This window comes from Cyprinodon variegatus, unplaced genomic scaffold (assembly GCF_000732505.1).
Source record: "Cyprinodon variegatus isolate N-32 unplaced genomic scaffold, C_variegatus-1.0 Scaffold48, whole genome shotgun sequence".
Classification (NCBI taxonomy): Eukaryota; Metazoa; Chordata; class Actinopteri; order Cyprinodontiformes; family Cyprinodontidae; genus Cyprinodon; species Cyprinodon variegatus.
Window position 1 is genome coordinate 1238377 of NW_015150501.1, and position 15916 is coordinate 1254292.

At 37.6% G+C, this 15916-nt stretch overlaps 1 protein-coding gene across 2 annotated transcripts in view; it reads left to right on the forward strand.

Annotated features, from left to right (window-relative positions):
* usp5 (ubiquitin specific peptidase 5 (isopeptidase T)) overlaps window positions 1-15781 on the forward strand; it is a 17253-nt gene extending 1472 nt beyond the window's left edge. Inside the window, exons 4-20 of one of the 2 annotated variants that reach the window (XM_015370831.1) lie at window positions 1297-1424; window positions 1663-1808; window positions 4993-5177; window positions 6086-6180; window positions 6935-7128; window positions 7332-7403; window positions 8009-8096; window positions 8228-8353; window positions 8429-8582; window positions 8751-8913; window positions 8994-9082; window positions 10734-10919; window positions 11238-11381; window positions 11473-11615; window positions 12480-12630; window positions 12739-12823; window positions 14977-15781. In XM_015370831.1, coding sequence (XP_015226317.1) covers window positions 1297-1424; window positions 1663-1808; window positions 4993-5177; window positions 6086-6180; window positions 6935-7128; window positions 7332-7403; window positions 8009-8096; window positions 8228-8353; window positions 8429-8582; window positions 8751-8913; window positions 8994-9082; window positions 10734-10919; window positions 11238-11381; window positions 11473-11615; window positions 12480-12630; window positions 12739-12823; window positions 14977-15070 — 2243 coding nt within the window. In that variant the 3' untranslated portion in view covers window positions 15071-15781. The remainder of the gene's footprint in view (window positions 1-1296; window positions 1425-1662; window positions 1809-4992; window positions 5178-6085; window positions 6181-6934; window positions 7129-7331; window positions 7404-8008; window positions 8097-8227; window positions 8354-8428; window positions 8583-8750; window positions 8914-8993; window positions 9083-10733; window positions 10920-11237; window positions 11382-11472; window positions 11616-12479; window positions 12631-12738; window positions 12824-14976) is intronic. The other variant, XM_015370832.1, reaches the window with a different exon arrangement.
* Window positions 15782-15916: the final 135 nt, after the last annotated feature.

Consider the following 15916-nt stretch of genomic DNA (forward strand, 5'->3'; position numbering starts at 1 on the left):
TTTAAGTAGAGAACAACAATCGTTCAGTTTGTTATATAGACAATTCCCTAATTCACACCTTTTTTAAAACACCTAAACTGACCGTTTGCTGTAATTTTTTTCTTTTTTTTTTGTATGGCTTAATGAGAGAAGTGGGCTTTATGAAAGGCTTTAAACCTGGGTTTGGCAAAGCCATTCTTAAGCACGTATCAAGGTTCTCATTTTGAGCCTGGATCGATATTTATTTTTGATTATGTTCATGGTGGAGAATCCTGCTTCACAGCAGCAGGTTGAGCCAAACGTACTCAAAATGTGCAGGGTCATCTTTGAGAACGCCATTTCACTTTTCTTTCACCAGTTTACTGCAGTTCTTCCAGCAGTCCACACTTTCTCTGCTCTCTTTTCTCATCGTCTTCTCCTTCTTTTTTCCATCCCCCGGCTTGCCACAGGTTCACTGTTGCTGCGTCTAAAAGTAGCTAGCAGCAGTGTCCTGACACAGCTCATTGGCTAATTTGTATGACATGTAGCCTGGTCCCGTATGCTCCAGAGGGCTTTACCATATTAACAGGAGAAGCTGCGCAAGTGAAGTTAGACACTGTTGTTGGACAATATGCTGTAATTTATAAATGTTTTAAATCGGGTTGGATTAGCCAGCAGGTAAGCTAATCCGTGACCTCTGCTATAGACCATCGACGATAGACTCAGGCCTTCCACTGTTATTTATTTTAGAGCAATTTTTTTTTTGTTTAGTTTTTGCTTCTTTTTAGACCTCCGGGTTAACACACTGCCCACAACAGCATAAATAAAGAAATTTTAAAAATGCTGTTTTTAATGGTACATACAAACTCTTTCCAGCTGCAGCTTTTTCCTACAGTGCCATCGTGCAGCAGCAATCTACTTAAAATTGAAGCAGAACGAATCAATCAAAACCAGACACTAGCTGTTTCTGGTTTAAAGTATTACCAGCAGTGCAGAAGACATGCTCTGAGGGTGTTCTTGTAGGGTGTTCTTTGCACACAGTCACCTGCACAAAAATATCATCAATCGCCATGTGTTGGACTGATGGATATCGGTTGGAAAATTTTACATATCGTCCAACTTTAGTCCATACCTTGTACATTAGCAATTTTAGTACCCTTTGCTCCCTTTTGTCAGTTGGGATGCAACTGACGTCTTTCTCTCCCTGGTCTCCTCATAAATTCTCTGTCAGGAGATGATGCAAATAATTTAGCAATCAAAGATCTCAAGATTACACTTGTGGAAAGTTGTATTGTATGTGTTGTTGATTAAAGTTTTTGTTTGTTTGTTCTTTTCCAGGGATTGAAGGAGGCTTTGATGTGGAGCAGGAGCTATATGAGGAGGATGTAAAGGTGGTCATTTTCCCTGACAAACAGGAAGTGAACTCAGATGACCTTGCCACAATGCCTGATGTTGTTAAAGAGCGGGTAACTTATTCTGTTTAGTTGGAATTTACATTAAGATGCAATGACAGTTTTCAAGCTCCTCTGATCTTAAGTATTAAAAATGAATAGCTTTTTTTATATCAGTACTGGACTATTAAATCTCTGTTAATCAGTTAATGCATTTTTGGCTTCAGACTTGATCATGTTTAGCAATTATATAAGAAAGAAAATCAAATCATCTTTTCCTAAAGTTTTTGTGCTTCCTCTGCTTTACTTCTAGGTGTCTCTGTCTATGGCAGGTATCATGGCAGCAGACTCAGTGTCTCATGCCTTACAAGTTCAACAATGGGACGGAGAGGTGAGGCAGGAGTCGAAGCATGCCGCTGATCTTAAACAGCTTGACAATGGTGTCAAGATCCCTCCCAGGTGAATTTCTTTTAGTTTGAATAAAGTGCATTTATGTATTTAAAGAGGTGCATTCTGCCTTAAATGGTTTTAAGGATTAGATATCCCTAAAATAAAATGTGGATTATTCATGCTCACAGTCATAAAGCAAAACCTCAAGTGTCAGATTTTTAAACCATTTTGTTGTTGAACAATAACATGATATTAGGTATCTATTGGGGCACAATTTTGATCTAAAAAATGGAAATATAACCAACCGATACAGAATATGTATATCTAGCCTGCATGCTGAGTTTAAGATTTTAAGAAAATAAAGGAAACATTTTCTAGAGCAATTAAATATTATTTTTTTGTGACTAAAAAACATGTGGAAAGAATACTGATTATTTGAGTCCTGCACATGTGCCGTTTAAAGTTTGGCTTCTACAGAATGTGGTGGCAGAGCTAAAGAAGCCTTCTTAACCCTTGTTATGTTAGTCTGATAATGAGCTGCCACACAATGATTTTCTCTAAACTGTTGCAGCAGGAGCTGCATTATTGGGCTTCCATCAATTTTCTAAAGAAACTCTAAGTTGTTTGATATTGGACTTTGTCACCTCTCCAATGTGGACTTGCTGTTGTCTGTTTTCTGTCTTTAGCCTGCCTCTGGTTAGATGATATTAACTAAAAAACTAGCTATCTAATGTAGATGGAAAAGTATTTAACAGGTATACTAGTTCATTTTGTATCCTACAATTACATTTTAGTAATTTCCAGTTTTGTAAGTAACTGCATAATTACAGTGTTAGTAACTGCATTAGTTTTCCAATAAAGAAGTAATTTTGCTAATTCCTTTTTCTGGATATTGGTAATACAGTTAAATTACTCACAATCTAACCACAACTTGATCAATCAAGGCTTTTTTTTTATAAGAGCACCCTCTCTGCAGCAAGAGCTAAGGTGATTGGTTGAGGAGCTGTAATGGGGTGGGTGTTCAACATGCTTTTATTGCTGCTCACATAGGCCCCGTCCACACGAAGTCAAAACGAACACGAAACGCTAATATTTTCCAGAACGTTTGTCGTAAAGACGGAGACGTAAAATAAATGTGATCGTCCACACGAATGCATGAAAACGCTGCAAAATGTATGCCAGGCCTGTAAGTGGCGCTGTGGTGCCAAAGCAAAAATAGGCGACGAAATGTTGGGCATGCGCACTAATATTTATACATGGTTGCCCTGCGGGTCCATTTTCGTGGTTCAGTCAAATTCAGGTGCTGAACTATGTCGTCGATATTGCTCTGTTCCTCCTGGAGATATTCCAGAAGAAGAAGATTCTGTTGTAAGCCCGACAGCAGGGTGAGTAGCATGAGCAGCAACCATTCAGCACAGTACAGCGCCATTGTTGTTGTGATACTGTGTCGCGCATGCGTGTTTAGAGGCGACGCTATGACGCATGCGTGTAAAACAAAAATGCGGTTAGAGCTTAAAGATGGAAACGCGAAAACTGCGTTTCAAAATCTTCCCACTCTGAAGGCCTGATAAAAAAAAGATCTTTTGATGACCCCCGAAATGCCGGCTTCGTATGGATGAGAGGCTGGTTTGGTGAAAAATTTGTGCGTTTAGGCCAGGGTTTGACTTCGTGTGGACGGGCCCATAGACTGAGAGGAGAGAGGTGATAGCAGAGAGCGACACAGTTCAATGATATCTTTCCAAAACTGGAAGCACTTTCCAAAGTCAAAGGCGAGACGTTTTGCTTAATTTGTTCATTATTTTCACAGAACCTAGACTTTTTCCGAGTCGGTTACTAGCGGCTCTGATTTAATGTCTCACCTTTCAAACATACTGACCTAAAAGTTGGTGCCTTATTTCATCAACATGCATGACTCTTTTCTTTCTTGTTGTATTGCTGAATTCACCTGCATGGTATGTTATTTTATTCATTAGTTAAAAGAAATTGTTTAATGTATTGATTGATATTTGACATTTCATGTTTTAAAGCTGAATTCGAATAAACTTCCGGTTGATTGAATGTGATTCAAATTCATCAAAAATGTTAAACCATAAAATGCAATCACGGCCATGCTGTTTCACCGCCAAAATGTAAAACTACAGTACTTTTAGCCAACATACAGTGATGTTTAGAGCATTGCAGAAATCAATCTCACTACCACAAAACATCAAAGTGCTGCATCCAGGTTTAAAAAACAACAGAAGATATTCTTAAAAAAAATTATTTGAATATGTCTTTGCAAAGGTGGAGATGTCATTGTACATATATGCGCTTTGTGAGCGTATCACAGTATATAACAAAATAGACTGCATATTAAATGTACTTTCTCTATGTAAGAGAAATTCAAAATATGTCTTTATTTTAAAACAAGGTTTTTTTTTCTTATGGTGATAATTAAAGATGTCCCGATCTGATATGAATATGGGATATCAGTCCAATATTAGCCAGAAAACAAATATTTTAATGGTAAGCCTCTTAAATCTCCGATATTTCAATGCTAATATTATCTTTCTGCTTCTTTCAGTTTCTGTAATTCATTGCTTAAGTTGACATGAGTCACTTGTTTTCATACCTTTTGTTATTGAATTTTGAGCCCTGATTTGGTAATATTACTTTATTTAGCCTTTTGTAATGTTCTACTTTATTAAAAAGTCATAAAAGCTTCTGTGATCTGTGCAAATATCTCATCTTTTATATCTGTATCGGTCAATTCTCAAAGCTAATATGTCGCTATTTTATCGGAAATGACAAAGTTGTATCATAACACCTAAAAATAGACTGCTATTTTGATATTTAAATATGTTTTTTTTTTAGTACATTAATTCTGTGGGTGACCCCTAGAAGAATAGTGGATGCAGCATGCTGCTGATGCTAATGGGGTCAAAAAAACAAATGGGTACCTTGCCTAATAACTGTTATTTTAGAGTAACTAAGTTACAAACCCTGTACGTTTTAATTGAATAAGTAACTCTAAAAGAAACTAACCAAAACCGTTCTAATTTTTCACCTGGGATGGAAGAAACATTCTCTATAAACATAATCAGTCTTCTCAATCAACACTGTCCAGTTATTCTCCTTTCAATCCTAGATGTATGGTGTGGAACTAGTTTGCTGCAGTGTGTAGCTTGTGTTCAGAATCCACTATGTTGTTTTTTTCCCAACCTGTGACAGAGCTTGTTTATCTGAGGTTTTAATATTTATTTTCCTTCCACAGTGGCTGGCGGTGTGAGGTGTGTGATCTGCAGGAGAACATCTGGATGAACCTTACAGACGGCAAAGTACTGTGTGGTCGCAGGTACTTTGATGGCTCTGGAGGCAACAACCACGCCCTTCTCCATTTCCAGGAGACGGGGTACCCACTAGCTGTCAAACTGGGTACAATCACTCCTGATGGTGCTGGTAAGCCGAAGAGGGTTATGCTTTTTTCAGTTTTTAGAGTTATAGTTGGCGTATAATGGATATTCTTATTATTTTGGGAGTTAATTTATAAATAAGGGATGGACTAATTGTATTTTTGCTGGTTTACTAAGCCACCATTATATTTTTCTAACTAATGTCTATTTATGAGTTCATCTTATGGTTGTAGTTCAGTGCATATTTTTAAATGGCACATTTTTAAATGCAATAAGTGGTGTCCTATGAATTTATGGCATGCCAACAACACAGGCTACTCTTAATTCCAAACCATATTTGTTCTATACCTAGTCGCTGGGATGATATACGTCATAGAAAATGGTAGGGAAATTGTTGTGAGGAAAATTACGAAAGTCCACACAATGTGGGTTAATTATAGTCACCGTCAAAACTTTCATGATGAATATTGCAGTGCTGTGTTTTCTGGATGTCATGCAGCCCTAAGTCAACCGATGACAACACAAATAAAAAGCTTAGGCACATGATTCACTACGTTAACTCTGAGACTAAAAGAGAAAAGTATAGGATTATTATTTCAAAGTACATGTTTCATATTACTGCTATGATGTTTTCCTCACCACTTTCTGTTGTTGATTGCAATAAGAAAAAAAAAACATTTGTGTTTTTGTATGATGTCTGTAATGTTTAGTTTAAACAACACTTTCATTCAGTTTTTTGAGGTTCAAACATCTTAAACAAACTGAGCGAAAGTCCGGTTGCCTTCCAATGTAAGCCTGTTTGTGGTTGCCATGACACTGACAACTGAGAATGTAGACATTTAGTTTGGACACTTTTTGGACATGTAGTCATAGATTAGATTGATTACTGCAGCCCTTTATGCTTCTATCTGTACATCATAGTTCTCAGTTGTCTCCACTGTTTTGTTTGTCCAGATGTGTATTCGTATGATGAAGATGACATGGTTCTGGACTCCAAGTTACCAGAGCACCTAGCTCACTTTGGCATTGACATGATGACCATGGAGAAGGTACTTTAGTTCTATAAGAAATGTACTTCCAAAGAAAGAATTCTGTTGCCTGACCAACAGATGTGTTAATTTTCTGCCTTATTACAGTTTCCTAAATCAGTTTGCTGAACTATTTCACAACTGAAGTGGGAATAACTTAGCCAGACAATAGTCTGTGTTCCTCCTGGTATTTATCCACAGAGATGGACTGCTTTCTCTCTTGAAGTACCCATGGATTGTGTTTTGTATGATTTAAGGGGTTTTATAGTTCATCTTCATTAGCAGTAATATTTAAACAGAAGGTAATGTTGCTGTAAATAAGCAGCTTTAAATCTGATGATTACTTAATGTTATATTTAAGTAGTAATTCTTAACCTTTGTTCTTTTAACAGTAGCATCTCTACTCTTCATTTGGCTATTTTCTCAGATTTCCTAGACACCTGTGTTTTTTCTGAATCCCTGCTGTCTTTAATTTCTTTGCCAGCTGCTTCTCTTTCATGAGCACAGATGTCACTAATGTTGATGCTTAGGATCTATGCACCTCTCACTGTGCTCCGTAATGTTGTTGTGCTGCTGATATATTTCTTCATGGGCCTAATGATGCTGCACAGAGGGAGCTCTAGGAAAAGTGTTACATTTTAGCCGAAGGTAGATTGAAGCTCTTAGCAATGCAGTTCCAACGGTTACGGTTCTACTCTAGATTGGTTCCACCTTCTGTAATCTCTGTTTAGTTGGACCCACCCAATATTATCTTACCTCTGAACTCTGCTTTCAGACTGAGCGGACAATGACAGAGTTGGAAATTGCTGTAAACCAGCGGGTAGGGGAGTGGGAAGTGATCCAGGAGTCCGGGACCACCTTGAAGCCCCTGTTTGGACCCGGTTTGACTGGTATGAAGAACCTGGGAAACAGCTGCTACCTCAATTCAGTCATGCAAGTGCTCTTCACCGTCCCAGACTTCGAGAGCACGTCAGTAACCCCCTGTTTTATTTTTGCTCTGTAGTTTTAAAACCCTGGTAATTCTGTCATAGTATTTGCTGCTTTTTACTGCTTAAAATTGTCGTTTTAAAGATCCTAAACAATGATAGAAATATCCAATCAATGTTAGACTGTTTTATATTAATGTAGATACCGTCAATGTATTTTACCCCATTTGTATTTATGCCTTGCAGATATGTTTCTAACATTGACAAGATTATTGATGACGCACCAAGTGATCCAACCCAGGACTTCAAAACCCAAGTGTGAGTCATTCATTACGTATAACAACTTCTGAAATCGCTATTATCTGCCTAAAAACCACCTCTGACAGGAGCAGTGAGAGGGATAGAAAATACTCCAAAATTGGGTGGGGAGGGTGGAAATGAGGGCAGGGGCTGGTGAGTGTAGACATGGGTGGGGAGGAAGGGTGTTCTACTATTGATGACACAAATTTGTATGCACTGTACAAAATTTTGACTACCTGTGGTTGGTCTTCCTCTAATGTACAAAATGTGAAAAACAATAAAAAATTGATCACAAAAAAAAAAAGAAAATACTCCTAAATTGGTAAAGCACTTCTTTTTGTTAACCTTTTCACTATTTAGAGGTTTAAAATAAAAATTAGAGTTAAATAGAAACGTAACAGATTTTATTACCTTTAATTTAAGCTTGAATTTACATTCAATTGGTCTGTTTTTTTTTATCCCAAAGATTTGTTGTTCCTAGCTTTTAAGATCAGAAATTTCAGGATGATTACAATAATTTTAAAGATAAATCACTGCTCCTTCTGAACTGTTCCTTTTTCTTTATGAGCCTTCTTGATGAATGTCGGATCTGTATTGATGTCTTGTTTATTGGTTTCTGACAGAGCCAAGCTCGGTTATGGCCTGTTATCAGGAGAGTACTCCAAACCAGCTCCAGATCCTGGAGATGAAAATGGTGCAGCTGAACCCAGGGTGAGGAGGACCAGCCATCTTCAGAAAATATGAGATTCTCATTTGTGTTAGTTACAAATGATAAATAAAAAATGTTTATGAAAAATATATAAATTGGTTTGATTTCATTTCCGTTTGTGCTTTTCCTGCAGGGGGACCAAATTGGGATTGCACCACGAATGTTTAAAGCACTTGTTGGGCGCGGCCACCCTGAGTTTTCTACCAATCGACAACAGGATGCTCAGGAGTTTTTATTGCACTTCATTAACATGGTGGAGGTAAAGCTGCTCATTCTTTGGTTCTCATTTCTTTTTATTTCTGGTTAAATTAAATGAGCAAACCTTTTATTTCAGAGGAACTGTCGCTCTGGGCCCAACCCATCTGAAGCCTTCAGGTTTCTGGTGGAGGACAAGATAGTTTGTCAGCAGTCACAAAAAGCCAAGTACACGCAGCGGGTGGATTACATTGTCCAGCTGCCCGTTCCTATGGACCAGGCTACAAACACAGGTAAAGTTCTGACAGGCCTCCTTGTTGCCCTTATGCTTCAGTTTTAGGTGCACTTATCAAATTCATATGTAAGGTCAGATTTTAAACCTTTAAAGTAAAAAATAGCTCTAAAATCTTATCACATTAAGTGGCAGGGTTTTAATTGGCTTTTACTTTTCTGACCCCCAGAAGAGCTCCAGGAGGCAGAGCGCCGCCGTGAGGAGGGGGATTCATCAGCACCGACTGTGCGAGCACAAATCCCCTTCTCAGCATGTATGGCAGCTCTCAGCGAACCAGAGATGCTCACAGACTTCTGGAGCTCAGCAGTGCAAGCCAAAACCTCTGCTACAAAGTATGAAGCAAATATACTTCCATAACCTGCCACTGATGCACTACAATAGGATGTAAATGTCTTTATCTGTGTTATTTCAGAACAACCCGCTTTGCCTCTTTCCCTGACCACCTGGTTATTCAGATTAAGAAGTTCACCTTCGGCCTTGACTGGGTGCCTAAGAAACTGGGTGAGCAGAGATACTGTTTGTGTTTGCCAGATTAAATTCTTATCTTTTCAGTTCAAGTATCTATGTTGTAATTATTTTGGAAACTGTGAGGCAGAATAAGAAACATCATTATAAACTGTGGCGAAGGCTTTAAATTTCCGAGCAACTCCTACGTGTTCCAGTTTCTCTCACTGAAAAGTTATTTACTTGGAAGTGGATGTTTTGCCTATTTTCCGTTTCTTTTTACAGTCACAATAACATTATAGTTCACCAAAGTATGATTTCTGTCTTTGGTACTGACAGAAAATGCAGAGTCAATTGAAACCAAAGTGATACTAAACAGACGTCATAGGAACTTATTGATGAATCATATATGCAGTAAAAACATCTGTTTTATACATAGCTCCTTACCATGATACGATTTTTGGTTCTTGAGTAAATAGGATTTTCCATATTTTTATTTATTTGATAACTTTTTTTGTCTTATGTCACATCTGGGATGTATAACAATAAATATCTTTATTTCTGTAATTAAAAGAAATAGCATTATGCTCCTAATTTATCATGCAGTACTATTTGAAAGTATTGATACATTCTTTTTTCATTTTAGTGTTTTTTCAAATAGTGCTCAAGGGGAACACGGTTACAAACATTATACATGCCAAATCTTAGTATTAATGTGTGGCCATCTTTTCTCTGGTTCCTCTAGATAAAGTCCTGTTTAGCTGGGGTTGGAAAAAAATATGAATTCTCTGAGAAGCATAGACACTAAAGTGCTGCATCTGGACACATTACTACTGTGGCGTGGTATTGATAGTAAAGACAAGATTTGTTTGTATAGTTTTGCCATTTTTCTTTAATGTTCAGGATTATTTACACACTAAAAGAAAAATACTTCAGACCACCTTAAGATATTGTCAAGTTATGTTATATTTGGTTTATTTTATTTGCACACCTATTTAACTAGCATCTGTAATTCTGTTGAGAAAGTATGTTACTTGTTCAGAATGAAAAAGCTGAGTTTTACAATAATATTAATAATACATATTTTTATGCCATTCATTAGAAGCCTTTTTTAAATCTGTGGTTTTCTATTTTTATTCATTTCAACAACCTGATCTGATTTGATGAGGAAGATAATAAAGCTAAATACAGTAAAGGAAACCTGTTCAGTGGGAGAAAAATATATAAGATTGGGTTGGAGATTCATCTTTCAGCAGGACCGCAACCCAGAACCTGCAGCCAGAGCTACAAGGGTATAATTTGGATCAAAGCACGATACAGTCTAAATGGCCCAGTCAAAGTCCAGTCCTGCATACAACTGAGAATCTGGGGAAAAACTGAAGATTGGTATCAAACACTAGTCTTTACAAAAAAGTTTGGAGACCTTAGCAAAGCACTGTTGCATTGGACAGATTGATTGTTTTTTTTGGATGTGTTTGTGTCTTGAAACTGTCTGTCTGATCTCCATTTAACAGATTTTTTGAAAGAGGATAGAGGAGGATTTGTTGCTGCACCAATAATTTAAACTGTCTTTTCCCCTTTTTGATAACTCAAATTGATTGTAATGCTTCATTACCCCTTTCTGTGTTAACTGATAACATTTTGAGGAAAATTCAACTGTGAAACTAATTGGAAATGTTTTAAACTGTTCTTGAATTTCTTTGTACAGATGTGAGCATCGACGTTCCTGACACCCTGGACCTCAGTGGGCTGCGTGCAACTGGCCAGCAGCCGGGGGAGGAGCTTCTGCCAGAGGTGGCCCCACCCCCACTCATGACCCCAGATGTGGAGGTCAAAGGTATCCTGGGTTCGCATGGCAACGAGGACGACGACTCACTCTACTCCCCACTGCTGTGTCAGTCTGTCTGTCATTTCTGCTCTGTTCCTTCTCCTCCTGCCACTTTATGTCCTCACTTGTTTTCCTTCTTTTCCTTTTTCTACCTTTTCCGTTTCCATGAGTCCGTCCGTTGCCTTTTTAGTTTGCCTTTTCATAATTTAAATGATTTCAGTTTTTCAGATTAAAGGAGACATTTCTTAAGTTCAGAGTTTTTCTTTATTTTACCATTTTCTCATTGTTGTCTTTATTTTTGACATAATTTTTAAGCTAGAAAATTGTTTTTTTTGTAAAAATACATCCAAGTAATTCAACTGTTTATTTTCAACTTTATCCCAGCTCCCGTCCTCGATGACTCCACTGTGTCCCAGTTGTGTGAAATGGGATTTCCACTGGAAGCCTGCAGGAAAGCAGTCTACTACACCGGGAACACTGGAATTGATTCTGCCATGAATTGGATCATGAGCCACATGGATGATCCTGGTGTGCAGAACCTTAACAATTACAAGGCATCATTTCAAGTGGGCACTTTAATTCGTCTATGTTCATGTTTCTGTCTCCTTTTTGGCTACAGACTTTTCGGCGCCCTTGGTGCTGCCTGGCAGTAGTTCTGGACCCGGAACCACTCCCACAGAGAGCCTCTCGGAGGAGCACCTTGCAACTATTGTCTCCATGGGCTTCAGTCGAGATCAGGCAACCAAAGCACTCAGAGCAACGGTGAGAATCACACTGTCCATTTAACAAAAACAGGACATTAACCAAACTTTTAGTTTTCACTTTCTTGTAAATTTCTGTAATTTCTTGTTTATTGAGCTTTCTATGTATATTTTGATTTGCTGCTGTTTCACTCATTTTCCCAGCCCAACATTCCTGACTAGTTTTAATTATCCTTAATTTTGCATTGAAGTCATAAATGAGAACAAAATGTTTTATCCCTCGTCTGACCTGGTGATTTTGAAATTTCTATTTTTATTCCTACCTAAGGACTAAAATCCTTAAAAGTAAAGAGATGGTGTAAGTTTTCTGTCTAAGGTAGAAGATTGGAATAAATTAGAAGATGTTGTTACAAGGTCATGTATATTTATGTATATTTATGTATAAAAATATATGTCCATAATTTTAAAGGAATGTTATTGCTTAGAAGAAGAAGTGAGTTGGTTGATGACTTAAGTCTAATAATTGACCAGGGCTGATTAGTGAGCTTAAAAGTTTACATACCCTTCCTTTAAAGACAGAAAAGTATCAGCTACCAGTAAAATTAATAGAAAATTACAAAATAATAAATAATAATCCTAAAAAGGAATGATTCTGGAAATATACAAATTTTTATTGTATCATTTTCTGGAATTTGAAAAAAAATGTTAAAGGGGAAAAATGGTTTAGGCAAGCCAAACCAAAAGGATTGTCTTTTATCCTCAGGCAGTCAATGGTCTGCAGGTTAGACTAACAAATGTGTATGAAGTTTTTGCAGAAATGTGGGCTTTTAAAAAATCTATCTCGATATTTACTTATCAGAAAATCAACAGTTGGTGTTTATGATCCAAATCTTTTCTCACACATCGGATTCCTCTTCTTTTACAGAGTAATGTCCTGGACCGTGCAGTAGACTGGATCTTCTCTCACCTAGATGACCTGGAATCCATGGACGTGTCTGAAGGTGGTCGCTCAGCTGCAGAGAGCGAGGGGGGTAGGGATCCTCCACCAGGACCCCGAGTTAGAGACGGACCAGGAAGTAAGTGTATGAGAGGGAGGCTGTCAGAATAAGCCATGATTTCAAGGGCTGCCGCATTAAGCTATCTATTTAATTCTAACAGCTTAATATCTGTTTCTTCCTGTTTAGAGTACGAGTTGTTTGCCTTCATCAGTCACATGGGGACAAGCACTATGTGTGGCCACTATGTCTGTCACATCAAGAAAGACCAACAGTAAGTTTGTTTTCTGTGTCTAGCTCTAAAGGTTTGGTGCCCAGTAGTAAAACAAAAAGCCCATTGGTTATACAGAGGAATGAGGTGTGCAAAATGAATTACTTTCAGTGCAGCAAAGTCTCTAAAGAAATACAATGAGGATCTCTGAATGATCCAGTGTTGATCTAAATGACTGATGATAGATAGATTCTACCTGTGTGTAATCACACACAGGTCTGTTTAAAACATAAGAGAACATCATGAAGAACAAGGAACACAGGAAGGATTTGAATACAAAAAGTTTTCCCAAGCTTTAAACATCCCAAGTAGCTCTCTGCAAGCGATAATATTGAAATAGGAGTATCAGACCACTGCAAATCTACAAAGACCCAGCCCTCCCTCTAAACCTTCAGCTCAAACCAGGAGAAAAATGACAGAGATGCAGCAAAAAGCACAGTGAACCCTCTGGATGAACTGCAGAGATCTACAGCTGAGGTGGGAGACTGTCCATTGGACAACAATCAGTCGTATACTGCATAAATCTGGGCTTTACGGAAAAAGGCCGTTTATGAAAGATATCTTTAAAATGTCTTGTTTAAGATTGTAACAAGCCCCCTTGGAGAAACGGCAAACATGTGGAAGAAGTTGCTTTGGTTAGGTGAAACCGAAATTAAACTTTTTGGCAACCAGCAGAATGTTATGTTTGGCGTAAAAACAATACAGCTTATAACCCTGAACACACCATTCCCACTGTCAAACATGGTGGTAGCAGCATCATCTTCGGTGTGGGTCTGCTTTTCATCCGGTGGGACAGGGAAGATGGTTACAATTGATCTGAAGATGAATGGAGCCAAATAAAGGACCATTCTGGAAGGAATGCTGTTGGAGTCTGCAAAAGACCCAGGTCCTTTTTAAAAAGCAGTTTTTAGATAAGTTTTCTAAACCTGGAATAAGGGAAGCTGAGTTTTCTGTTTCACAAAGACAACCTCTGGGTCTGTTAGACAGATTAGGTTTTAAAATGTGAGGATCTTATTAAAGAATGATCTGCATCATGTGAAAATGATCATGTGATCATTTTCACACAACATCTGCATGTGTAAAGTTCCACATTTTCTGAATGTGCAACTTTCACATTCAGAAAATTATATTGAGGACTACTGTTTCACCTAACAAACATCATATACATCTACATCCTTATCCGTCCTCACATTTGCAGCATTACACAAACTTATTTTACAGAGAGAACATTGGTGTTTGTGAAAACAACATTATAGAAAATAAAACTAGTAGGTTTGTTATCGCTGATAATATGCAGTTCATCATTAATAACCAGCTCCTCGTCCAATCTAACATCCAGGTTAGAATGGCCAGGTCAAAGTCCAGACCTGAATCTAATCAAGAATCTGTAGAAAGAACTGAAAGCTGCTGTTTAAACTTTTTTACATCCAACCTCACTGAGCTCAGGCTGTTTTCCAAGGAAGAATGGGCAAAAAATTCAGTCTTTTGATGTGCAAACTGATGGAGACGTATCCCAAGCGACCTGCAGCTGTAATTACAGCAAAAGGTGCTGCTGCAAAGTAATTACTCAAAAGGTCTGAATCATTTTGCACACCCAATTTTTCATTTTTTTAAAAGTTAAAAATATCCATTAAATTTTGTTTCACTTCCTGATTGTGTCGAACTTGTTCTAAATGCAAAAGCTGTACAGGACGGATACAATTCTTTCATTGGGCTGATATCCTTTATTATTTGTTAATTTTTTCCTTGTTTCTAGTAACCGTAAGCCTAAGTAATTTCAACAACTATACACACTTAAAATCTTTCTGTGTAGCATAATACTTTTTTATGCATCAGTGCTAAACTTTCTGTTTCATTAATATTTAATCTTATCATTGTAGCCGAGTAAACAGCACTAGTTAGGTTTGTCAGTCCTGTAAATGTTATGTTTGCCCAGTAGGGGGCGCCATATTTCACAGAATCTCACACCATCTCTTCCTCCTGAAAGAATGTGAAAATATTTTGTTTTCAAAATGAGCACCGCTCACATATACTTAAACTGTTAACATTTGTTGTTCTATTTACTTCAATAAACATTTGCTGATGTTTAATTTTTCTTAATGATTTGTTTGGTGATAAGCTAATTTGAAAGCGTGTCGAACTTTTTTCTTTAACAGATGGGTCATCTTCAACGATCAGAAAGTTTGTGCTTCAGAGAAACCTCCCAAAGACCTGGGCTACCTTTATTTCTACCGTCGAGTGGCCGACTGAGGCTAACAAGTGTTTCACTTCAGGAGTAGAAGACTGCAACCACACACAACAGCAAGCTCTTACAAATGCTTTGGCACACTTCACAACTGACAAACATGTAAATAAAGAAGTCTCAGATTGCTTATAAACACAGTTAAATAAATTGGTGCAAATGTACAGATAAGTGTTATTCGGAGAGGGTGTTGCTGTTTTTCTGTATCCACTGATAACAAAACCCAGGCGTGTTTTGAACATAGACTCCGGTTTTTACCAGAGTAACTTTGAGTCAATGCAAGAACTAATCGAGACCTGTTAAAGCATTTATTCCGGGATTTACTCATACAAAATATTCATATCTTTCAGAAAACAAGCTTGACGGAACAAACTCCTCAAGCGTGTGACTGACTCGGACTGCTGAGCTCATGATTGACAAGTTTACGCAAATGCTAATCTGTCCCGACTATTGATTTCCACTGCCTTCAGTAGTCACTGCCCGTAAACAATTAAATATGTCGCTTTCAGACCCAATTTCTTGTTTGACTGGAAAATTGCACCAATTTAGTTAGTCGGCCTCCTCTACCCATTTATTAAATGATAAAAACACAAGAAAAAAAAACAGTAAAACACCAAATCAACATATTTTCCTTAAGCATTAGGTGAGGGTGTTCTTATTTTGAAAACAAAAGCTTTGTTATTTCTGCTGTGGAAAATAAAGATTTCTGTCAACCTCGACCTTGGTTCATTTTTACTTTTTTTCAGTAACAAAAATGTCATTTTACTTTACTTTTTTCCTGTTTTACAGCCCTTTTTATCACCAAATAAATATAGAAACATATTAAAGTGAGAAACAAAGCATAGTTTTTTTCT